General features: G+C 43.4%; 1 protein-coding gene across 1 annotated transcript; it reads right to left on the bottom strand.

Moving 5' to 3' along the window:
- Positions 1-15,074: 15,074 nt before the first annotated feature.
- On the bottom strand, positions 15,075-26,260 carry LOC138774363 (uncharacterized). The gene is made up of 4 exons (XM_069955144.1): positions 25,360-26,260; positions 24,118-24,214; positions 17,257-17,377; positions 15,075-15,719 (listed from the first exon to the last, which is right to left on the bottom strand). Exons 1-3 carry the CDS (start codon positions 26,122-26,124, stop codon positions 17,373-17,375), a joined length of 867 nt encoding a protein of 288 aa, XP_069811245.1. The 5' UTR covers positions 26,125-26,260; the 3' UTR covers positions 15,075-15,719; positions 17,257-17,372.
- Between the last annotated feature and the right edge of the window lie 943 nt (positions 26,261-27,203).

The following is a 27,203-nucleotide window of genomic DNA, read 5'->3' as shown; positions in this document are numbered from 1 at the left end:
CATAGAAATAACAGTTCAGAGGTCGCATTAGTGCAAAGTTTACATCCAGATATTGGAAACGGAATGTTTGTGTCAACTCATTTTAATCCAAAAAGGAAAAACCTATCATTAGTGGTCAGGCCTGACTACATTCCATAGCGTGCCGGATACGACCATATGTCTAGTTGCTTTAAACATGTCAAAGGCCTAGCATCACGAGGTTAATGTTGAATCCATATGTTGATATAATTGCTGATTTCTATAATTAAACTATATGCTAGGGTTGGCAAACCTCATAATGTGCTATAACTGACATTAAAACTTTTGGAGAAGGCGCCTCCACCCTAAAAGGAACAAATACTATACCCACATACCACCTCATACTTTAATTGGTAGTTTGCGGCAGGTTCAGACATCGGTGTAGGGTGTATGGCACTCTCCTATGTTCTGGGAGACATAAGCCACAGGATAACCCATAATGGTGACAGCCGATGGCCTATGGCTGTACCCATGTTTTCCAGGACTCCCTAGGGCTGCACCCAACTTCTCCAGCCACTGCTAATGAAATGACGAGCGATCCGACGCCAGCACGCTCACCTCTAATTAATACATACTGAACACCCACTGTCTTGTCTATGAGGGTTGACCGTGTTCCTATCAACCAGTTTGGCTAAGAAAGACGCATAGTTATACCTAAGGTACTAAAGTCCTAGAAACTGAGCAAGATAGTCATGAAAAAGCGGAATGTGATGTTCTGTTTCAGAAGTCGATAAATTCCTTCTTCTAAGAATCCGATGTTCTTCATGTCGGTATTAATAGAATAAAGATCGGTGATTTTGTCTCCCTGTACATGGGCTCTTCTCATATAAAACGTTTTACAAGTTTCCCCGTGTTCCGTGACATAAATAGACTTGGAGACCTATAACAAATGAGCCGAGTTTATTGCCTACACATGGGCTTATTATTATTGCCAAGTGATCGGATTCTCCTGTGTCGACATTTTTTGTAATTTGCTCTAAAAGAACACGTGGCTATTGTGTCGTAATCGAGCAATTTTATAGATTGAACAGGTTATCCATAAAGAGGTTGTCCGGGCAAAACTAACTTGTTCCGTATCCACAGCTGTGCCTCCCTTGGTGTCAGTGGTTCCGTATAACTTCCCCCCCACTCTGCAGATATTCCCCATACTGTATACCTCCCCATCTGTAGTTGTCCCCCCCATACTGTATACCTCCCTCCCTCCCTCCCCCCTATGTAGTTGTTCCCCCATACTGTATACCTCCCTCCCCCCTCTGTAGGTAGTCACCATACTGTATACCTCCCTCACCCCTCTGTAGGTAGTCACCATACTGTATACTTCTTTACCCCTCTGTAGTTGTTCCCCCCCATACTGTATACCTCCCCCTTTTGTAGTTATCCAACCATACTGTATACCTCCCTCTGTAGTTGTCCCCCCATACTGTATACCTCCCTCCCTCCCCCCTATGTAGTTGTTCCCCCATACTGTATACCTCCCTCCCCCCTCTGTAGGTAGTCACCATACTGTATACTTCCTTACCCCTCTGTAGTTGTTCCCCCCCATACTGTATACCTCCCTCCCTCTGTAGTTGTCTCCCCATACTGTATACCCCCCCTCTGTAGTTGTCCCCCCATACTGTATAACTCCCTCCCCCTCTGTAGTTGTCCCCCTCCATACTGTATACCTCCCCCCTCTGTAGTTGTCTCCCCATACTGTATATCTCCCTCCCCCCTCTGCAGGTAGTCACCACACTCCCTTACCCCTCTGTAGTTGTACATGTACCCTCCACCCCCCCCCATAGTCTGTGTCCCCTAGTGTGCATCTTCTTACCGCTCCTTGTTGAGCAGGTGGGGGCGGAGCATTACAAGTCTGGCCCTGATTGGCTGATGCTGAACACCCAGTGTCAGGGATCTGGTCAGCTGACTGTAACTAGGCCTTCTTCCAAAAAGCCTGCAGAATGAAGCCAGGTCTTATTCTGGGGGTAGGTCTTTCTTTTTGCAGGAAACATGTTACATGCCCTTGTATATATGTTACACAAGAAGAAACCAGTGTACTCAGCTGCAGTACATTTATTTTTAACATTTCAATATTCCTGTAAGATTCTTGGTACCGCGCCAGTAGCAGGAGAGAAGTTCGGCCTTGGTGTTGGCCAGACTTTAGACGTGAAGTAGAACAAAGACGGCACAAATGATAAGAGCGAAGCTGCATCCACTTATCGGTGTCACCAAGAAATCAAACCAATATTTTACAATCTGGTGAACGTACTGAGGAATGTTTTCATAAAGATGGATCTGCGATAGTATACATTCCATGAAGGAGATGGAAAAAAGTATCGGAGATAGACAAACGGGTTCTATCTACCTATAGACATTAGAGTATGGAAAGACCGAGGGGCTCGAGAAATACAATATGGGTCCACATCAAATGTCAGACTAATGGGGCAATCTCATGGTCTGTCAATATGGACGGAATCTGCAGTTCTCAGCATCATTATTCATGATGATGCCAATAAGTCGGCAAAGCCTCAGTCTCGAAACACAAAACTTATCAGATATCCTTCCAGAGAAAGACCTAGCAAAGGGGATGGCTCCTGCATGGAGACCACCAACACCACCGTATTAAGGAGCCCCTTCAGTCAATATCCAACTCGGTTAAGAGTGATGACATGACCAGGGTAATATCAAGGCCAGGTATCCATTCACAGACAGCTGTTTTGGGGTGTTGCCCCTCATCAGTGTGGAGCAGGATTCTAGCTAGGTGGGAGCAATGCGTAGGAGACCAATACAGCAAACAGATCACTGATCTCAGGGAGACCAGCCAAAGATAACACTGCCGGCTGCTGGTTAAAGCTCTCAATGCAGTGAAATCGTAGCTGCATTGCTCCCTGGGAAACATCAATATGTAAAAAAGTCTGAAGGGGCCACTTTGTATGGTGGTTTTGTTGGTCTTCATACAGGTGCCATCCCTTTGCTTGGTCCTTCCCTGCAGGAATATCTGGCTAATCCCGTGTTTTAAGACTCTAAATAAAGCTCCGCTGACCTTTTTGCATATTGATGTTTCCCAGGGGGCAATGCACCTAGGATTTCACTGCATTGAGCGCTTTAACCAGCAGCCGACAGTGTTATCTTTGGCTGGCCTCCCTGAGATCAGTGATCTGTTTCCCATCATGATGATGCCGGGAGCTCTGAAACTGTGTCAGTACAGTAGCGAGAAGATTGAAACACTTTCAGAGCTCTCTGCATCATCATGAATGATGATGCTGGGAACTCCAAAATCCGCTGCATAGCACATCGTATTTACGGAATATCTTACATATGCCACCTTAGCACTTCTAAACCAAGGAATTGTCGACATAGTAGCAATACTGGTGGTCACAGCCCATGTTGCAGTATCTGGTCTCTCCTCTGTGATCCCACTAGGAAGGCCTTCCTCTACACGCTTTGGTCTTTGTTCTCACCTTGCAGCCTTCTCTCTCTTCCAGAGCAAATACAAAAAGACCACTGTCTCCCTAGCGTATAGTGATAACCAATGGGGGACATTTACTATTCAGTCTAATTGAGAGATTTTTCTATAGAATATTCATCAGGTTTTTTTTACCCGGCTGAATAGGACTAATGTAACAAACTTTTCATAAATTTGTGAATAGAATATTCTCAGAATATTCGCAAAAATTGTGCAGAGAAATTCCCCTGGCACTGACCAGACCTAGGCATTCACCACTTTGTGTGATTTTTTTTAATTGTAAATTATAAATTGGGCGCTAATCCCGGATTATGCTAATTTTTGGGTTAATACACAAAACAGGCGGAGAAAAAAAAAGTTGCATTTAAAAAATATTTACCTATCAAATAGAACTAGAGAAAAATCCAATTATTCCCCTAAAAATAGGCGCAAAGCCCTTGATAAATGCCCCCCCCCCCCCCCCCCCCCCATTGTGTCTCATATACGTTTCTATGCATTAGGAAACATTCGATTATGAACGGCCTCGATTCGGCATGGTGTGTAGAACAATGACAAACACATTCTAGAGTCTGACAAGTAGTTGATGTGTATCAGATAAACACGACATGACTCAGCTCCACACGCTGTCAGACCTGCTAACTGGTGGCAAACCACACGCTGTGAACAGCTGGGAATCAGCAGGGGATGCTCAGGGCAATGGTATAACAATCTGCTGCAACACAGAATGAGAGGGGGGAAGTAGAACTGATTGGTCTGCATATACGGTAAGTGCTGGAAAATACCGCACATACCATACACACTGTATTTCAGATACAGGAGTCCCCAGATAATGAAGGTTAAAGGGGTATTCTGCTCAAAAATAACTTTGCATATGTTGCTGCCCTTGTTGAGCCTAAAAATTCTTTCCTTACTAATTATTTATTCAGTCTCCTTCCCCCAGTTCTCAGGTGCTGCTTTCTGCTGAAGACACAAAAATCTGTGTGTGAGATTTTCTCTCTGTTTCCCCCTCCTCCCCCCTCCACTCCGAGACGGCTGAAGAAAAGAAGTCCCTGGCTGGCTGTATCTGCAACATTGTCGCTTCTTCGTAGTGTTGGGAGGGTTAATCTGAGATCAAATGGCTGATTAACTCACTGTGATTATCCCTCCCAGCATTACAAAGAAGCTACAATGTTACAGATAGGGACTTGTTTACATCAGGTGTCTCAGAAGGGAGGGGGAGGAGGGGGAGACAGAGAGAAAAGCTCACAGACAGATTTTTGTGTCTTCAGCAGAAATCAGCAGCTCAGAACTGGGGGAAGGAGACTGAATAGGTAATCATAAGTATGGAAGGAATTGTAAGTCTCACCATGGGCAGCAACATATCAAAAGTTATGTTTGAATGGAGTACTCCTTTAAAGGCACAAGGAGATTTTTTAATAGAAATAATTAACAAATCTGTAAAACGTTCTGGTACCACTTGATTTGAAATCTTTTTTTTTTTTTTTTTTTTTACCGTAGTTACCGTTTAAGTATTGACAGTCGGACCCCCCTCAATCTCTTACTTGTCCCCTAACCTGTAGATAAGAGACAAGTTCATTTTGCCTGGACAACTTCTTTAATGTAGGTCTCCAGCACTACAAAAACATGGCCGCTTTCTTCCAGAGACAGCACCACTCTTGTCTCCAGTTTGGGTGCAGGCTCTGTAACTCCATTGAGGTGAATGGAGCTTAGTTGCAAACTACACCTCATCTGGAGACAAGAGCGGTGCTGTCACTGTGAGGAAGTGGCCATGTTTTTATAGCGCTGGAGATCCCCTTTAAATTTGTCACCTACATCATATTTGTGAAAATGTTACACAGAGCTAAACTAACAGTTGTGTTATAGTAACTCTATACACTGTCTGCATAAAACACTGTACAGTCCGTATCCGCCAGGAATGGAGCTGATATTACACAGTGTCCGTGGGGGGATACAGGGAAAAGGCTCCTTTGTCCGTTCTATAATCCCGTCCTAATCACTTCTTATAAGTGCAAATGCCTAATAATAGAGAAGTCTATATACTGGCCGTGTAAGTAACTGCGGCTTCTCAGCATAGACGGAGTCACATTCAGCCTCCAGGATGTCATAGAGAAGTGACTGCCAAGGAATGTGCTCGTACAAATCCTCGGAAAGAGTCTACAGGGGGGAGCGGGGTCATTCTTGGCATCAGGAAATCTTATGGGACGTTCTTTGGGTTGATGTAAAAATGAATAAAAGCTTAAAACAGTGAGGAGCTTCCCCATAGACCTGAAAGAAAATAACATGACTAAAAATCCCTCCAAAAAACTCTAATATTTTAGATAAACATGTTAGTGATGCACACGGTGATTAATCATGGGTGCGGAGATTATGGATACTGGGTCCGGGAGAAGTGAAAATTATAGATTTAGCTTAAAGGGGTACTCTGGCGTTTTTTTTCTTTAAAATCAATTGGTGTCAGAAAGTTATATACTGTAGATTTGAAATTTAGTTCTATTTAAAAATTTCCAGTCTTCCAGTATTTATCAGATGCTGTATGTCCTGCAGGAAATGGTGTATTCTCTCCAGTCTGACACAGCGCTCTCTGCTGCCACCTCTGTCCATGTCAGGAACTGCCCAGAGCAGCAGCAAATCCCCATAGAAAACCTCTCCTGCTCTGGACAGTTCCTGACATGGACAGAGGTGGCAGCAGAGAGCACTGTGTCAGACTGGGGACAATACACCACTTCTTGCGGGACATACAGCAGCTGATAAGTACTGGAAGACTGCAGATTTTTACATAGAGGTAATTTACTAATCTGTATAACTTTCTGACACCAGTTGTACTAGAGTACCCCTTTATAGAGAAAAAAATGCCATATACAAGATACGGAATGACCAGATACAGTGCTGCTCTTCATGTACACACAGGACAACTTATCCTGAAAAGTCACCTGAAATGACAGGTACACTTTAAGTTCTTTCCCATCGGATGATTCTCTGAGTTATAATGGCAACTATAATTATGCATGTCAAGAAACTGTAAAAATGTAAAATCAGGGCACCCTGAGCTATTTCATTATAGCAAAATTGAATGTTTTTTTTAAGTTGGCTACAGGTCCTCTTAAGGGTACGTTCACACGTACCGGATCCGCAGAGGATTTCATCTAAATAACTGAACACAGCATCAAATCTGCACCATCAAATCGGCTGTGGATCCTGTACGTGTGAACGCACCCTTGAATAGACAGCATGTGACCTCTGCAAGGGGGCTAGGGGCTCGGAACTGAACTGCTCCCTGTTTGTTGGGGCATTGTTATAGAGTTATGCAGTTCATAGAGTTATACAGCTCATATACTTATACAGCTCAGAGTTATACAGTTCATACAGTGATACAGCTCATAGAGTTATATAGTTGATAGAGTAAGATAGTTCATAGAGTTATGCAGCTCATAGAGTTATACAGATCAGAGTTAGGCTATGTTCACACAACGTCAAAAATGGAGAAAAAACATCCGATTTCGCTATTTAAAAAGACGTCAGTTTTTGCAGCAATTTAACTGACTTCAATGTAATTGCATTGAAGTCAATGGGAAGACGGACGTCCTATGCACACATTAATGAACATGAACAAAAATAATGAACATGAACATTATTTTCGGACGTTTTTTGCAAATAGCGGATGTTTTTTATTAGTTGTTCACACACAGTTCTTCTATTGTCACCGTTCTTTCTCTGTTTTTACTATTAAATTCAATGGATTTTTCAATTAAGCCACAACCAAAGGGCAATTAGTAACCCAAACTAAAATAATGTGCAAACACCCGTCATTGCACTAAGGGGATGCCAGGCTTTGAAAAACGTCCGTTATTTTAAATAACGGACGTCATTTTAAACGGAGCTGAAAAAACGTTGTGTGAACATAGCCTTATACAGTTCATACAGTGATACAGCTCATAGTTATATAGTTGATAGAGTTATTTAGTTCATAGAGCTATACAGTTCATAGAGTCATACAGCTCATAGAGTTATACAGCTCATATAGTTATATAGCTCAGAGTTATACAGTTCATACAGTGATACAGCTCATAGAGTTATATAGTTGATAGAGTTATATAGTTGATAGAGTTATACAGCTCATAGAGCTACACAGTTCATAGAGTTATACAGCTCATAGAGTTATATAGCTCAGAGTTATACAGTTCATACAGTGGTACAGCTCATAGAGTTATATAGTTGATAGAGTTATACAGCTCATAGAGCTACACAGTTCATAGAGTTATACAGCTCATAGAGTTATACAGCTTTTATTGATATTGAGAAATATCCTAATATCCATTGTAATTCCTTACTATTTTTAAGATATCCGCTTGCTGCCAGTAGATACAAACATGATTATTTACATCCAAACGCCATAACCCAGCCTAGACCATTACAGGCCGAGTGTAAGCACAGGTGCTAGATATAATAAACGTGTCTTTATGTGGAAGCAGTGAGAGCGCTTGTCATATAATCGGCCCTAACAAGTCATGTACTCTCTCACCCCACAGGTCAGTGTAATGGTAATTGGTCCAAGTAGTTAATAGCTTCAGGCCTCACTCAGCGTGTTTGCATTACACAGTGAATTACGGTATATTTTCTGCATACCGCCAGATGTTTCATGTCAGTAAAAGCTTTATCTATCTTTACACCACAGTCTGTTTGGAATGGCGGCCTCCTGTGGGCAGGAATCACTCGAATGACATCGCCCTCTGTTCTCCATTCAATGCAAATCCTGGGCTTATAGTCATTACGAGACTCAGGACATTATTATTAATCCTATTATATGTTGGAAGAAACATCTGAGACATTACTCTTTATGTGTTTTCTTGGTTGCTATGGTCAGTAGTAAGTCACATTCTCGCTGCGCACATTTTTCCAGAAATAACTTCTAGAGTTTATTATAGTGCCTGTCTGGATTAGGATAATAAAAAAACTACTATAGCCTATCAAACCGTTCACAATTTATAATGGGAAGTGGGTCCCCTGTTCAGGAGCATAGCCTTAAAGGGATTCTCCAGCATTAGAAAACATGGCCACTTTCTTGCAGAGACAGCACCGCTTTTGTCTCCAGTTTGGGTGCTCCAGTTTCATTGAAGTGAATGGAGCTTAAAGGGAATCTGTCAGCTTTATGTCATGCTCAGAGCTGAATTGTCAAGGAATCGTTGCTGAGTCGAAGCACAGGGCCGTATTTACCACTAGGCACCCGTGGTCCGGTGCCTAGGGCAGCACCTTGCAGGGGGGCAGCACCAGGGAGCAGGGGGACAGAAAAAACAAATGTTTTTGTTATAATTTTTTTAGTTTCCCTCCTCCCGTTCAGACTTGCCTGTAAATCTGGTGTCTTTTCCAGGGGGGTGGGGGGTATGGTGGTGGTATCGGGGTATGGTGGTATTGGTCAGGTCTGGTATCGCCAATAGGTGAGTGAGAATGGGGCGTCTTCAGGTCTAGTGCCTAGGGCAGCAGCAGCTGTTAATACGGCCCTGCCAAAGCATGCATGTCTCCTCCCTCCCCACCTTGCATGTTTGATGTACAAGGGAGGAGGCATGTATGCTGGGGCTCAGCAACACCTCCTTGACACTTGATCTCTGAGCATGAAATAAAGCTGACAGATTCCCTTTAACTGCAAACAAGAGCCGAACTAGAGACAGCCCAGCATATATACAGCCCAGCATACTATTATATATATATATATATATACAGCCCAGCATACCAATATATATACAGCCCAGCATACCATTATATATATATATATATATATATATATACAGCCCAGCACACCATTATATATATACAGCCCAGCATACTAATATATATATATATATATATATATATATATATATATATATATATATATTATATATACACAGCCCAGCATACCCTTATATATATATATATATATATATATATATATATTCAGCCCAGCATACCATCATATATATATGTATATATATATATATATACAGCCCAGCATATCATTATATATATACAGCCCAGCATACCATCATATATATATATATATATATATATATATATACACACACACAGCCCAGCATACCATTATATATTTACACAGCTCTGCATACCATTATATATATACAGCCCAGCATACCATTATGTATAGAGCCCAGCATACCATTATATCTATATACAGCCCAGCATACCATTATATATACACAGCCCAGCATACCATTATATATGTACAGCCCAGCATACCATTATATATATATATACAGCCCAGCATACCATTATATATACACAGCCCAGCATACCATTATATATATACAGCCCAGCATACCATTATATATGTACAGCCCAGCATACCATTATATATATATATACAGCCCAGCATACCATTATATATATACAGCCCAGCATACCATTATATATACAGCCCAGCATACCATTATATATGTACAGCCCAGCATACCATTATATATATACAGCCCAGCATACCATTATATATATATATATATATATATTTACAGCCCAGCATACCATTATATATATATATATATATATATATATATATATACAGCCCAGAATACCATTATATATATATATATATATATATATATATATATATATATATACAGCCCAGAATACCATTATATATATACAGCTATTATATACTGCTTAATGTTTTGTTATTAAATATCCTACAAAAAAAGACAACTACTGATACCAAATAAATGTAAAGCTTTATTGAATTACTAATAAGATCGTAACATTACATGGAGATAAAAGTTGCATGTAGTCACCCAGGAGTATCCATCACACAGGTTCTATAAACTGCACAAACAATATACAAGCGTCATCAAGTAATACCAACAGGCAGAGAGCCCTGACTAGTCACAGATGGCTCCCCGCCCAGATGACTGGTTGCTGCCCCTCTCCTGGCCTTACGCGGCAGGCTCTTTTCCCACACTTTTCCTCCTATCACCTTACTTGTTCACACAACGCCCCAACAATCACACACTAGATAAGGTACCCCTACAATAAGGAGCTAGTTCTGTCAGTGGAGTTTGAGAGAGACACCACAGAGCGAGAGAGATTTATGTTATGTTGGTGACTACAGTCACTATGCAGTGTTAGAAACCTTAGGAGGGAGTAACGTCCTCAGAGGAAAACCTAGTCCACACCAGGGATACCTTCTACAAGACACATGGCAGTAACTACAGCTCGGTACTGACCCCAGTAGGACAAATAGCGTTCTTTAAGCTGATGTATCCTACTGTAATGTCCAGCTATTCTGGGAAGGCTCGCAAAGTCTGCTCAACCCAGTGCAGAGTCCTGGGACTTCGTAATACCCTACAAGGACGGGAGTCCAACACTATAGGGCAAAAGGCGGTCAGATCAGAGTATCTATACGTGAGTATGACTATCCCCACTACACTATCCCGACAGAGAACACTACTACATGGAAAGGGCCCTCAAGACTTTCCTCTACTCTGTCCTGCTGCACAACTCTTTTCTACTACCTTCTTCTACCTTTCGCCTGCACGCTAAACTTGTTATCTACTTAAGTTTCTAGCAGTAAATAAAAGGATTTTGGTCAAGCGACTGGACTTTGACCTCTCATTATTGTACCCGCACCCATACACCTGTTCACACTTGGGCTACTCAAACCTCAAGCGCAGTGCCCGGTTGTCCGGGGGTGGGTTCCAACACCACTACTGGCCACTGTGACAAGTGCTAAAGTGACCCCACAAGGGCCATAACACCACCTAGCTACCCTGGCATACGGCATATATACTGTGCAGCAGGGAACCATATCAGCACATTTATCCTGATTGATTCCCTTTAGGGCTGAGACTTCCATAAGGCTGATGAGCTACTTTGGATTTAATAACATTAATTGTATGTTGATTTGCAGTATTTGATGTCTACATACCTTGGAGGACCCAGGATACACGGATGGTCGGAGGTACAGGATGTGATTTTAGATTCTTTACATATTTTACATAAATGTAAACCATGAGGATCGCATCGATGAGTCCAGAGAGAGATGAGTCGCTGTAAGATAACGGAGAAGCCGATGTACAAACTCACAGCCAGAACAGAGGTTTTCTGTTTTTGTTCCTTTTTATTTTATTAATTTATTAGACTTTCCTTCCATGTACAACAGAAGTTTTTTATGGTGTAAGTGGTTGCACTGCCACCCCATCCAACCTGAATAGTCCCCACTTTTCCCCAGTCCTTCTGTACCTCTGTGCTTATTCATTGTCCCCAATTCTCACCTGGGAATTAATAAACTCACTGAATCATGCGTTACTGCCCGCTTCTTGGGTGACTATTAGACCCCAGGTTACATAATGTTTGCTGCTATTTGGAAACTAAAATGTCTGTACTGACCGGTACCCACCCCCAAACCTCCAGTACCGTGTTGTACGTTTCATCATGCAATTTCCGACCAGGGGACGACCTTTCTCCTTGGGTCGGTACTTTGGCGAAAAACCTGCTGATATGTCCGTACAGGACACCAACCTTCATCCTCGGCCTCTGTCCATGCAGTTGGAAGTTAAATCAGCAAGCTAATTAGGTGGTATGGTTCACTGTGGGCAGGACTATCACTCCCAGTGCACCGATCCACCCCATCATCCCGCCCCCAGTGCTCCAAACCACCTTATTAGCAGAGCGATTTAAAGGAGAAGTCTGTTGAAAATATTTATTATTCTATTGTATTGCCCCCCAAAAGTTATACAAATCCCCAATATACACTTATTACGGGAGCCGACTCCCAGAGCTGTGCGGGCTGTGGCTGCTAGAGAGGATGATGGCAGGGGGGTGCTCAGTGTCCCTCCAGTGCCCTGTGTCCCTCTGTGTCCCCCTGCCATCATCCTCTCCAACAGCCACAGCCGCACAGCTCTGGGAGTTGTGACATCACCATGTTATCCAGGAAGTGACATCACCATGTTATCCATGAAATTACATCACCATGTTATCCAGGAAGTGACATCACCATGTTATCCAGGAAGTGACATCACCATGTTATCCAGGAAGTGACACCACCATGTTATCCATGAAGTGACATCACCATGTTATCCAGGAAGTGACATCACCATGTTATCCAGGAAGTGACATCACCATGTTTATCCAGGAAGTGACATCACCATTTTATGCAGGAAGTGACATCACCATGTTATCCAGAAAGTGACATCACCATGTTATCCAGGAAGCGACATCACCACGTTTACCCAGGAAGTGACATCACCATTTTATGCAGGAAGTGACATCACCATGTTATCCAGAAGGCTCTACTAGGCATTGCTCCCACCTAGCAGAATCCTGCTCCACACTGATGAGGGGCAACACCCCGAAACAGCTGTATGTGGATGGTTACCTAGCCTTGGTTTATCCCTTGTCATTACATTGACTTATGGGGCCACTTAATATGGTGGTTTTGGTGGTTTCCTAACAGGAGCTGCCCCCTGGCTGAGTCCTTCCCGGAGGGATATCTGGCTAGTCCTGTGTTTAGAGACTCTTTAATGAGGCTGCACGGGCTCCTTTTTGCGTATCCAGGAAGTGACGTCACCATGTTATCCAGGAAGTGACGTCACCATGTTATCCAGGAAGTGACATCACCATGTTATGCAGGAAGTGACATCACCATGTTATCCAGGAAGTGACATCACCATGTTATCCAGGAAGTGACCTCACCATGTTATCCAGGAAGTGACCTCACCATGTTATCCAGGAATTGACCTCACCATGTTATCCAGGAAGTGACATCACCATGTTATCCAGGAAGTGACATCACCATGTTATCCAGGAAGTGACATCACTGTGTTATCCAGGAAGTGACATCATCATGTTATCCAGGAAGTAACATCACTGTGTTATCCAGGAAGTGACATCTCCATGTTATCCAGGAAGTGACGTCACCATGTTATTCATGTTATCCAGGAAGTGACATCACCATGTTATCCAGAAAGTGACATCATCATGTTATCCAGAAAGTGACATCATCATGTTATCCAGGAAGTTAAGCCTTGATGCAGTCGTAAGTGCAGCGGAAAAAAAGCCTTTTATAAGCATTTCCTGTAATAAGTGTAAATAGGTGATTTGTATAACTTTTGGGGGGCAATACAAAAATTTTCACTGGACTTCTTTATTGTCAGACTGCACAGAAATGGCGCAGAGGATTAAGGTAAGAAACTTAACCTTCATTCTCGGTGCCCCGTATGCTGTAGGGTGACGAATATAATCTGTTCATATTTTCCTTATAACTGTATGCGCTCCTAATCAGGAGCGTATACAGTTAAATGTGACATATTTGACAGAGCCGGGGGTCATTTGCTTCCAGCCCTGTCATTCACTCTTCTGACCAGAGGCAGCATTATGTCTCCACCAGAAGAGGCTGCTCTCACCTCCAGCATTGCGGTGCATAACGGTCCTTGAGCACTCACAGAGCCAGAAGACAGAGAGAGAAGCTGGAGAGGAGAACCTCTGCAGCCATCAATCAGGTAAGTATAGCTTTTATTTTTTGTTCTTCTCTTTTTTTACATAAATGATCTTCTGATGCCTCCTAAATGGCTTTCAGATCAGTGGAAGAGGTTAAACATAAGGGTAATCGTTATATAACATTTACAATTTATACAAAAGTAGTAAAACTAATTAAAAAATTCACATAGAAGACTTTGCATTAGACTTCGTTTAAAACTAATTAATATAAAGATTGAGAAACCAAATGACGCAGTTATGTCAGGTGATGCACATTATAGTTTACTAGATATCATTTAGGTGGTGTATACATAGCTCCTGTGCACCATCTAGTGGTCAGTGGAGATACAGACCTGATATTTAACAAATACACAAAATACACTAATAATCATTTCTTCAAGTTAACAAGTAAAACAAAAAAAACTAAAAACATATTTGTTAAAATAACAGACATGTGATCTGGACTACACTGGGTCATAGTTACCTATGAGAGCAACTTGAGCATGAGTCCGATCGTTCAGCGTTTGAATAATACTGATGGTTAAAGAAATAAAATGCATGGAGCCATAGGTTGTATACATCTTTTCCAGACATTTTCAAGGTGGTCGCCGGGCAGTATCCTCCATTGGCATGGAAACAGCAGCCTGACGTAGATGAACACAGATCAGTTTTGCTTTGTACACAAGTAATCCATGAAATCCATTTTGTTTAAATTATATTATATTGTTTGACCTTTCTTTTGTCAGTTGAATAAAATTTTGTTTGTCATGGTTTGACATATAGGAAGGAGCTGAAGGCATTTGGCTATACTTTTTCCATCCTAATTTTTCCACAGGACATGGGTTTTAGAAAATGCTCCTTAAAGGGGAACTCCCATAAAAGTAAAAAAAAATGCACAAAAAGCATATAGGTGCACTCACCAATCCCCCCACCTTCCCCACTTGTCTATGCAGCTCCTAGCCCCAGATTAAAACTTTTACAAATGATCCCAGTTTTATAACACGGCACCTGCCCAGGAAACTATATCTCCCAGCATGTATGGAATCTCAGAGAAAACTACCAAGTATCTGCATCATTTTGTAGTATCCGTCCATCACTGGCTCGATCTGCTTGTGCTTTACACTGTAAACAAAATATCTATCTATCTATCTCCTATCTATCTATCTATCTATCTATCTATCTATCTATCTATCTATCTATGTAACTAGATTAGAAAGAGAGAGATTAAACAACTGTGTTTTCTTTTCCCTATACTGCTCAGAAGGCTGTCACTGTTTTGTTGTTTCCCCGCACCTTGGCCAGGTGCTCACAGATTGGTGTGATGTCAGTGGTGGGTGGGGTTACAGATGAGATGTCACAGCTTGCCTTGCAACATATGAGACAGATAATGTGACTTTGGTCTCAGAAGGGAGGGGGAGGACAGAGGATTGGAGACAGAGTGGAGCAGGCAGTGGGGATTTCCAGCATCTTCAGGATATAAATCAGGATGTGCTGAAAACCTGAAAATGTGCTAGAAACTACACGAGCTTAGATTATGGGTAGGAATTCAACAGGGTTAAATTCTTAAGTGGAGTACCCCTTTAAATAAATACATCAGTATTTTTAGAACTATGTTATACAATTATCGAGGTGTCGATTATATTTTAGATTAAAATATACAAACCGTACAACTATATTTCCCATAGGGTTGAATACTTTAATATTCGGTCTCTCTAGCTCTTTGACAAAGTAATTTCTTTCTTAACTGTGAACAAAATGCGGCCACCTCCTCCTCTTCTCTGTTGTAGATGGGATTCTCAGTGATCTGTCAGGGATAATATATATATATATATATATATATATATATATATATATATATATAGAGAGAGAGAGAGAGAGAGAGAGAGAGAGAGAGAGAGAGAGAGAGAGAGAGAGAGAGAGAAAGAATACATGTGTGATTTATTGATGGCAAATATTTACTGACTATATTGTAAATGCTGAAGTTATTATAATAAGACCTGGATGCAAGACAGCTAAGGTGCCATCCATCTCTCCATACATATGCCGGAGTGTAAGGAGTCTGGCTATTACACGGAGCCATAATCGGCCGAATCTACCCGATTTGGCCGATTATCGCTCTGTGGAATAGAGACAACGATCAGCCGATGATCGTGTCATCGGCTGATCGTTCATTTCATCTTTGGCAACCCGAGCCTCGTTACGTGGAATAGCGACCGACGATCTCACAATCACCATACATACCTGTCCAGACGCAGGTCTTCTCTTTCTCCTGGTCCCGCGCCGCAGCAACTTTGGAGCGGTCTGTCTGAACTGACAGACCGCTCAGCCAATCACTGGCCAGGACCGCCGCGGGCAGTGATTAGCTGAGCGGTCTGTCAGCTCAGACAGGCCGCTCCAAAGCTGCTGCGGCGCGGGACCAGGAGAAGGAGAACACCTGCGCCTGGACAGGTATGTTATAAACAAGAGCTGCAAGGACATCGGTAACGATGTCCCTGCAGCCCTCGCTAACGATTGTCGGGCCATAGATTAGGCCCAGTAAACGAGGGCCGATATAGCAGATCGGCGCTCGTTTACAGCGTTGATCGGGCCCTGTGGAATAGGGCCCTTACTATAGCCACAATAAGGTTGGCTGGAGTTTGCCCTCATTAACCAGAACAATACAATAATACACAGGCCATGTCACATAGAGGCATCTTTGCTTTCTGATGACAATGCTGTCTATGTTTCAGACTTTGCAAACCCCATAAGAGAAGTCTAAGCCAAAAGAGGAAGATCTCCCATTTAGGACCCTCATCTGTTAGCTGAAGTAGATAAGCTGTTAGCTGCTCTGTAAGAGAATGCATAGACGGTCCACTGATTTAAAGGGGTACTCCAGTAATTTTTTTCTTCTGCTGTCACCTTTGTCCATGTCAGGAACTGTCCAGAGCAGGAGAAGTTTTCTATGGGGATTTGCTGCTGCTCTGGACAGTTCCTGACATGGACAGAGGTGGCAGCAGAGAGCACCGTGTCAGACTGGAGAGAATACACCACTTCCTGCAGGACATACAGCAGCTGATAAGTACAGTTGGTTTAAAAAAAAAATTCACCAGAGTACCCTTTTAAAAGTAGGTCTTAAAATACTGTCACGGATACTCACTGTGTATTTTCACTTAAAAGAAATGGTATGTGAACACGGCTGAAGGAGGACTTTTAAGCTTTGTTCCCACAACATCCTTTTTTTTAGCCTTTTGAGTCCAAATATCTGACGTTATTTGGACTTAAATGGCCAAGAAAAGAAGTTGTGGACACATGGGCTTCCTGATATTTTCTTCACATAAAGTATAGGATATGGCATCGGTTACCTTGATGCTGGCCGCCTCTGCCGCCTTCCACGTCTGTAAGACACTATGAATCAGGTTCTGGGCGTTCTTTATTAGCACGTCCTCGGCAGAGCAGTCATCACATCCTGTGGCCGTTTTCACACTAAAATAAAGCATAATACAGCACAATCCCTTTAACAATTCAGACAGTCCGGATTCGTGATCATCTAAGACTGATCAGGAAATAGTATAATAAACTATACAGACAATCTGCATGGACGGCCTCTCCACGGAAACCTCAGCTTAGGGCCAGCTCCTGTATAAGACATGGATACAAGCGCTAATTTCATGGCTAAGTTTTTGCTATCTGTTTTTTTTCCCAGCCGTTTTATGCAAAAAGTGGATGAAAAACAGATGAAAAAAAGGAGGCATTTGTGTGCATCAGTTTTTATCTGTTGTGCCATTATAAAAAACGGTTCAAAACGCATCCTTTTTTTTTTAGCATACACAAAAATGTGGTCAACCACGTTTGTGTATGCTAAAAACAAACAAACAAACAAAAAAAACGGATGCACTTTGATCCGTTTTTTTATCCGTTTTTCTTTAATGGAAGTCAGTGGAAAAACAGATCAAAACGCATTCACACAAATGCCTCCTTTTTTTCATCCGCTTTTAATCCTTTTTTTGCATAAAACAACTGAAAAAAACGGATTGGGAAAACACAGTGGGAGCCCAGCCAAACTCAGTTTGATGTCTGGTGCTGCCCAATTGTCTCCTACTCAGTGTTACAGACAGATCTTTCTCTACTTCGGGTGAATTCACACATACAGGATCCGCAGCAGATTTGATGCTGTGTTCAGTCATCTAGATTAAATCTGCTGCGATACGGTGTGTGTGAGGCTAGCCTTCTGTGGGTTTCACTATAGGGCTATGTTCACACAATATACTGTTTTCTATTAAAGGAGAAGTCCGGCAAAGTTTTTTTATTAAAGTTTTTTTTATTAAAGTTTCGTATTGCCCCCCAGAAGTTATACAAATCACCAATATACACTTATTACGGGACATGCACATAAAGTACTTTTTCCCTGCACTTACTACTGCATCAAGGCTTCACTTCCTGGACAACATGGTGATGTCACTTCCTGGATAACATGGTGATGTCACTTCCTGGATAACATGGTGATGTCACTTCCTGGATAACATGGTGATGTCACGACCTGACTCCCAGAGCTGTGCGGGCTGTGGCTGCTGGAGAGGATGATGGCAGAGGGACACAGAGCACTGGAGGGACACCGAGCATCCCCCTGCCATCATCCTCTCCAGCAGCCACAGCCTGCACAGCTCTAGGAGTCGTGACATCACCATTTTATCCAGGAAGTGACATCACTATGTTATCCAGGAAGTGACATCATCATGTTATCCAGGAAGTGACATCACCATTTTATCCAGGAAAAGACATCACCATGTTATCCAGGAAGTGACATCACCATGTTATCCAGGAAGTGACATCACCATGTTATCCAGGAAGTGACATCACCATGTTATCCAGGAAGTGACATCACCATGTTATTCAGAAGAAAGCCTAAGGTATAAAAGGCACTTAACAGATACCCCACAAATACCCCTGAATTAGTTTACAAATACTCCACAACGCATATCCAGTAGTTAATAATTACATCTACAATGCCGGTGAGGGCAGTAATCCTCATATTCTTCCTTATATAAGTCTTGTGGTCTTCTCTTTATATGTGCTTGTTCTTTCTCCGTTGATGTGCGGACCATGCTCCATGTGTTTTGGAATAACAGGCCTTTTTATGCGCTGGAGGCTATAGTGTATTGGGGCCCATTGCCTATGTAGTGCAGGTTGAGAGAGAATCTTCCAGAAACCACAGAAACAGACAACAGGACATAATATTTGGCTGCCCTAAGGCCTACTAAAGGGCCTATTGAACACAATAAGAATTGTCCTATGGGCCATAACTAAACACAAAGGGAACCTGCCCTCACTTGCTGCCAATGGTGAGACTAAAAATTCCTTTCATACCTGTTATTATCTATTTAGTCTCCTTCCCCCAGTTCTGAGCTGCTGCTTTCTGCTGAAGACACAAAAATCTGTGTGTGAGCTTTTCTCTCTGTCTCTCCCTCCCCCTACCTTCTGAGGTGGCTAATGTAAACAAGTCCCTATCTGCAACTTTGTAATGCTGGGAGGGTTAATCACTGTGGGTTCATCAGCAACCGGATTAACTCTGGGTTAATCGTCCCAGCATTACAAAGAAGCTACAAAGTTGCAGATACAGTCTGCCAGGGACTTGTTTACATCAGCTGTCTCAGAAGGAAGGGGGAAGGAGGGGGAGAGACAGAGAGAAAGGCTCTTACACAGATTTTTGTGTCTTCAGCAGAAAGCAGCAGCTGAAGAACTGGGGGAAGAAGACTGAATAGATAATAACAAGTATGTAAGGAATTGTTCGTCTTGCCATGGGCAGCAACATATCAGAAGTTATGTTGGAGTGGGATACCCCTTTAAGATAATTAACATTTTAATGACCGACCACATTCTAAATAAACTAATAATCATTACTTTGTTTTTATTCGCTAATTACTTGAAAACAAAAAGATTATTATACCTGGCAATGATGTGGAGTTGATTGCTAATAGTTTGTACCTGCTCCATCCCACAGATCAGCCCGCAGGTATTCCTCTCATCTGCACAGTTTTTAGCCAATATTTCAATAAACTTTACAAAGTTTTGCCCAAGTGCAGCCAAGTGTTTAGCAGAAGTGATGAACTGATCGGGGCTCTAGGTTCAAAAACATTACAACATCTCTGTACATTTCCCACTGTAAGATGGCGGCGTATAGGAGGGAGCACTGCAAGCCACTCACTGCACACTGTTACATGCCGGAGGGAAGGAAGGAAGGAGGGAAGGAGGGAAGGAAGGAGGGAGAGGAGTGAAGGAAGGAAGGAAGGAGGGAGAGGAGTGAAGGAAGGAAGGAAGGAAGGAGGGAGAGGAGTGAAGGAAGGAAGGAAGGAAGGAGGGAGAGGAGTGAAGGAAGGAGGGAAGGAAGGAAGGAGGGGAGGAAGGAAGGAGGGAGAGGAGTGAAGGAAGGAAGGAGGGGAGGAAGGAAGGAAGGAAGGAAGGGAGGGAGGGAAGGAAGGAAGGAAGGAGGGAGAGGAGTGAAGGAAGGAGGGGAGGAAGGAGGGAGAGGAGTGAAGGAAGGAAGGAGGGAGAGGAGTGAAGGAAGGAAGGAAGGAAGGAAGGAGGGAAGGAAGGAAGGAGGGAGAGGAGTGAAGGAAGGAAGGAAGGAGGGAGAGGAGTGAAGGAAGGAAGGAGGGAAGGAGTGAAGGAGGGAGAGGAGTGAAGGAAGGAGGGAAGGAGGGAAGGAAGGAAGGAGGGAGAGGAGTGAAGGAAGGAAGGAGGGGAGGAAGGAAGGAAGGAAGGAAGGGAGGGAAGGAAGGAGGGAGAGGAGTGAAGGAAGGAGGGGAGGAAGGAAGGAGGGGAGGAAGGAAGGAAGGAAGGAGGGAAGGAAGGAAGGAAGGAAGGAGGGAAGGAAGGAAGGAGGGAGAGGAGTGAAGGAAGGAAGGAAGGAGGGAGAGGAGTGAAGGAAGGAAGGAGGGAAGGAGTGAAGGAGGGAGAGGAGTGATGGAAGGAGGGAAGGAAGGAAGGAGGGAAGGAAGGAAGGAAGGAAGGAAGGAGGGAAAGGAGTGAAGGAAGGAAGGAAGGAAGGAGGGAGAGGAGTGAAGGAAGGAAGGAAGGAGGGGAGGAAGGAAGGAAGGAAGGAAGGAGGGAAGGAAGGAAGGAGGGAGAGGAGTGAAGGAAAGAGGGGAGGAAGGAAGGAGGGGAGGAAGGAAGGAAGGAAGGAGGGAGAGGAGTGAAGGAAGGAAGGAAGGAGGGAAAGGAGTGAAGGAAGGAAGGAGGGAAAGGAGTGAAGGAAGGAAGGAAGGAAGGAGGGAGAGGAGTGAAGGAAGGAGGGAAGGAAGGAAGGAGGGGAGGAAGGAAGGAAGGAAGGAAGGAGGGGAGGAAGGAAGGAAGGAAGGAAGGAGGGAAGGAAGGAAGGAGGGAGAGGAGTGAAGGAAGGAAGGAGGGGAGGAAGGAAAGAGGGAAGGAAGAAAGGGAGGAAGGAAGGATGGAAGGAAAGAGGGAAGAAAAAAAAGAGGGAAGGAAGGAAGGAGGAAGAAAGGAACAAAGAAAGGAAGGAAGGAGGGGAGGAAGGAAAGAGGGAAGGAAGGAAGGAAGGAAAGAGGGAAGAAAGGAAAGAGGGAAGGAAGGAAGGAAGGAAGGGAGGAAGGAAGGGAGGGAGAGGAGTGAAGGAAGGAAGGAGGGAGAGGAGTGAAGGAAGGAGGGAAGGAAGGAAGGAAGGAGGGGAGGGAAGGAAGGAAGGAGGGGAGGGGAGGGGAGGAAGGAGGGAAGGAAGGAGGGAAGGAAGGAAGGAGGGGAGGAAGGAGGGAAGGAAGGAAGGAGGGGAGGAAGGAAGTAGGGGAGGAGAGAAGGAAGGAGGGAAGGAAGGAAGGAAGGAGGGAAGGAAGGAGGGGAGGAGAGGAGAGAAGGAAGGAGGGAAGGAAGGAAGGAAGGAAGGAAGGAGGGAAGGAAGGAAGGAAGGAAAGAAGGAGGGAGAGGAGTGAAGGAAGGAAGGAAGGAGGGGAGGAAGGAAGGAGGGGAGGAAAGAAAGAGGGAAGGAAAGAAAGAGGGAAGGAAAGAAAGAGGGAAGGAAGGAAAGAGGGAAGGAATTAAGGAGGGACGGAAACAGGGAAGGAAGGAAGGAAGGGAGGAGGGAGTCATCAACATAAACCAGCAGCTCAGAGAGTCCACCAAACCCCTATATCAGACTACTAAGAATTATAAGGATGAATAATAACAGATACAAAGAGGGAGATTTATCAAACATGGTGTAAAGTGAAACTGGCCCAGTTGCCCCTAGCAACCAATCAGATTCCACCTTTCATTTTCCAAAGAGTCTGTGAGGAATGAAAGGTGGAATCTGATTGGTTGCTAGGGGCAACTGAGCCAGTTTCACTTTACGCCATGTTTAAAAAATCTCCCCCAATGTACCTATATACTGCCAACACAATATGCAGCACTTTATAATTCCAGGGGTACAGAATAGCGGCTCTATTACACGCTTTAAGTGACACTGTCCACCCCCTTTTGCATTCTGACATCTCTACTCAGGTGTAAAGGGTAAATTTAGCAGTTTTCATACCTTATTGTATATTGTACGTCATGGTGCTTGTTCCAGTAAATAGTGATCTTTTATCATCTGCAGACTGTCATCTGGGTGGGGCTTCACAGCCGAAGCGCCACTTAGCCCCGCCTACAACATCACTGTTGGCACCATTGGTATGAGCCAACCTAGAGGGGTTGGGCCTAGACCTTTAGGCTGGCCTGTTCCAATTGTCGTCGAAGGGCGGGGCCTATGTTCCTATGACGTCACTGAGGTGGGGCCAACTGTGGTGTTATGGGCAAGGCTAAGTGGCGCTTCGGCCGTGAAGCCCTGCCCAGATAGCACACTCCGCAGATGATAAAAAGATGACTTTTTACTGGAACAAGCACCATGACGTATGATATAACATAAGGTATGAAAACTGATAAATTTACCCTTTACACCTGTGTAGAGAAGCCAAAAAGCAAATATGGGGGACAGTGTCACTTTAATTCACAATAACAATTGATTATTAGTGAAAACTAGTGATTTTGTAGCGAATGCTTCTGAGGTTATTACATTCACCGATTACTGTTATGAACTATTGTTTTTACGTCGTTATATGGTCACTAACCGTTCCTCAGGACGACCCACACAACATGTTTTATCTGCGAATGACGAATTATGCGAACAGATATGCGAATCACTGGCGAACTAGCAACCATGATTTTTATACGTGTTTAAAGACAAAAATGAACAATTTTTTGCTCATCCTTTGATCAATAAGTGTTATTACATGAACGGATAATCGCTCATTTTCGATCCTTATAGCGAATTTTTAAACAATAATCGCTCCGTGTAATAGGTCCTTTAGGGTTCTATTAGATGAAGCGATTTTTAATGATTAGTGATTAACGATACACAAGCGAACGATTAGTGAATGAATGTGGAATTACAGCAAATGATTAGCAAACGAATACGGAATTACACTGAAAGATTAACAATGATTTTAGGGTCAGATCTAAATGAACGATCAATGACACATGAACAATTTCTCATTGATCGATGCCTGCAATTACACGGGACGATTATCGTTTAAATTTGAAAAATACAACAATTTTCCACACAATAATTGGGGTGATCTGAGGAGCAAGTGAGTGCCGACCTTGCTCCTTGTTCCCCCGCCCACTACCGATTACAATTGCCGTTGCAATTACACGCGCCGACAGTGAGCGAGGAGGAGCACTTAAAAGCCAAGGGGTTGCCCAGGCGATCGTCAGATCGCCCGGGCAGCCGATGGGGGACAGCAGCGGTTTCCTGCCACCGTTCGTATTACACAGTGCGACAGCAGCAGATCGTTGCCAGGCTGATCTTTGGCGTTTTAGCCTGTTGAAAGACAACGACCAGCCAGCATCGTGCATGTCAGCTGATCGTTGTCTTCTATTACTCAAAGCGATTATTGGCCGTAATGACCGATATCAGCCAATATCATGTAATAGGGCCTTGACACCATGTAAATTGCAAATCTCTGGCACTTGCTGGGACCAGTTGAAAGAAAACATTTTTTGGTGAACTACCCCTTTAAATTGGACAGTCATGTATATTGCTGGATATATGAAGCATGCAGGACACACTGCACCACACGCCATCCCCCGCATCCAGGAGTATTATACCTTTATTGGTCCTTTTCTATCTAAGTACTGGATCATGTAAGACATTTGCGCGGCCATTTCTCTGGTGATTTTAACAATTGTATTAGCCTCACCCTCCCACGTCTCCACTTCTTCAGCCAGAAGACATTTAGTAACTCTTTGAGAATGCCGGCGTACACTTCGTACATCTGCAAGTGAGGTGCAGTTTACCTGCAAGTTGCAAAATGTAATTGTTTAAAGACTAGACAAAGTACGACAAGAGAGATGAGCGAACCCGGTTCGGGTTCGAGTCGATCCGAACCTGAACGTTCGGTATTTGATTAGCTGGGGCTGCTGAACTTGGATAAAGCTCTAAGGTTGTCTGGAAAACATGGATACAGCCAATGACTATATCCATGATTTCCACATAGCCTTAGGGCTTTATCCAACTTCAGCAGCCACCGCTAATCAAATGCCGAAAGTTCGGTTTCGGATGGACTCCAGCTGCTCCAGGTTCGCTCATCTCTAAACGACAACTGTATAAACTGCAACCAAAGCAAAAAATAATAAAGAGGTTATCAGGATTACAAAAAGATTCTGGCGCCACTCTGGTTCTTGGTTTGTGTGTGGCATCCCAACTAAGTTCCATTGAAGTGAATAGGACCGTGTTGTAATACCACACATAACCTGAGAACAGGCGTGGCACTGTTTTTGGAAAGCAGTTACTGTATGTTTCCAATCCTGGATAACTCTATTAAAGAAGCAGTTCACTTTTTATTTTTTTCTCCCCCCGGGGTAGCCGCTGTCAGGTATACTTACAGAAGATGATCGGTGTCCCGTTCCCGTCGGTCAGTTCCGTCCCGCGGTGCCGTTCACATCGGGCGCGCGCTCACTTCCGCCGGCGCTGTGACTCCTCTTCTCTCCCTTGTCATTTGAACGCCGGAAGTCACGCGCTTCCATAGAGAATGCATGGAAGCGAGTGACTTCCGGCATATAATCACTGGGCAGAGAAGAGGACTCGCAGCAGCCGGCGGAAGTGAGCGCGCGCCCGATGTGAACGGCACCGCGGGAACGGGACACCGATCATCATCTGTAAGTATACATGACAGCGGCTACCCAGGGGGGGGCGAAAAAAATAAAAAGTGAACTGCTTCTTTAAGGCTATGTTCACAAAACAGGCTATTTATGAAAAGTATTCTTAAAAAGTTGTTCAATGCAATGTGTGAAACAACGGCCGTTGTTGCATTGACTTCATTTCATTTCATTGCAGTATGAAAAGAACAGCCATTGTTGTAATGGAAAACGGACGTTCTTTTAGAAAAGAGTAGGTTGTGTGCACATAGCCTAAACTTGTAAGAGCACGATCATGGTTCTACCTTTGCATGTTCTACGATAACTGTGGTCCTGCCGAGGTCGTCTCTGGATACTCCTACTGGCTTCTTGTAGTCCGTCTTCAATATGGTTATACCTGTTTGTGACATTGGGACGTTTTTATGTTGCTTCCTCAGCTCAGTTTCCTGTTGTCTTTTATTCCATCTATTGTGTTCTGATTTATTACTCGGTTGCTTATGGTCAGTGTCGGATTTGGGCTGCTCTAGGTCAGTCTTCTGCCCTCTAACCTTCTGGTTTTTGAGGCTCTCTCTCTGTGGCATAGTGGGTGTCATATATACTTTGGCTATAGTAGACTTAGATATTTCCATCCCTCTTTCTTTGTGATCCAGCTGCATATTCACATTGCTTGATTCCTGTCGATAACTCGTTCTCGGCTCACGTATTGAAGACCTGGTTTCCTTCAGGGTTGTTGTTTTTGTCATTAGATTTTCGACATTCGGCCGATCTCCCCGACTTGGCTCCATTCCTGTAAGTTGATCGCTTGCTTTTTGATTAGTTATTTTGTTGTGTACTTCATTGTGTAAAGTGTCTGTTTTCTTTTGTTTCTGATTTGTTTCATTGTTCTGCACCATTTTGCTATGTCTATTCCTTAGCACGTCCTTTGTTTCTTCACGGGATAGTCCCTGTAGGCTCTCAGTGTTTTCTTCCTTGTGTATTGTCTCCTGATTAACAGTTTCTTTTGGTATTACTGTAAGTACTTGGTGTGCTTTGTGTAGCTTTGTTTCTTGGTAACTTGCTCTTTTCTTCATGACTGTAAATAGCGTGTGTGTGTTTAGATTTTTTGCTTTCTCATCCGTTGCTTCCTTTTCAGCTCCAATTACTCTTGCATCTAATGTCAATGTTGGTGAGCCTTGACCGACCAAACTATCTTCTACTCGTGCATCTAATGTCAATGTTGGTGAGCCTTGACCGACCAAACTATCTTCTACTCGTGCATCTAATGTCAATGTTGGTGAGCCTTGACCGACCAAACTATCTTCTACTCTTGCATCTAATGTCAATGTTGGTGAGCCTTGACCGACCAAACTATCTTCTACTCTTGAATCTAATGTCAATGTTGGTGAGCCTTGACCGACCAAACTATCTTCTACTCTTGCATCTAATGTCAATGTTGGTGAGCCTTGACCGACCAAACTATCTTCTACTCTTGCATCTAATGTCAATGTTGGTGAGCCTTGACCGACCAAACTATCTTCTACTCTTGAATCTAATGTCAATGTTGGTGAGCCTTGACCGACCAAACTATCTTCTACTCTTGCATCTAATGTCAATGTTGGTGAGCCTTGACCGACCAAACTATCTTCTACTCTTGAATCTAATGTCAATGTTGGTGAGCCTTTACTGACCAAACTATCTTCTACTCTGGCATCTACTGTCAATGTTGGTGAGCCTTGACCGACCAAACTATCTTCTACTCTTGCATCTACTGTCAATGTTGGTGAGCCTTGACCAACCAAACTATCTTCTACTCTTGCATCTACTGTCAATGTTGGTGAGCCTTGACCAACCAAACTATTTTCTAGTCTTGCATCTAATGTCAATGTTGGTGAGCCTTCACCAACCAAACTATTTTCTACTCTGCTATTTTTTACTTTGCCATTGACATGGAGATTTTGATTGACATGGAGATTTTGATTGATTGAATCATCCCCATTATCCTTTTTTATATTAAGCTCAAGGGTTAGGGCATCAGATTCTGTGCTGATCGTCTTCTCCAATGTCCCCCCATTAGCCTTATATTGTCTTTCGGTAACGTTTTTATCGTATTTCTCATTACTTACTATTCCTCTCCTGGAACAGACTGCCCTCATTGATCTTCTGACAGTGG

Source organism: Dendropsophus ebraccatus, chromosome 15 (genome assembly GCF_027789765.1).
Source record: "Dendropsophus ebraccatus isolate aDenEbr1 chromosome 15, aDenEbr1.pat, whole genome shotgun sequence".
Classification (NCBI taxonomy): Eukaryota; Metazoa; Chordata; class Amphibia; order Anura; family Hylidae; genus Dendropsophus; species Dendropsophus ebraccatus.
Note: the sequence above shows the minus strand (reverse complement) of the source record. Positions and strands in the feature narration are given on the sequence as shown.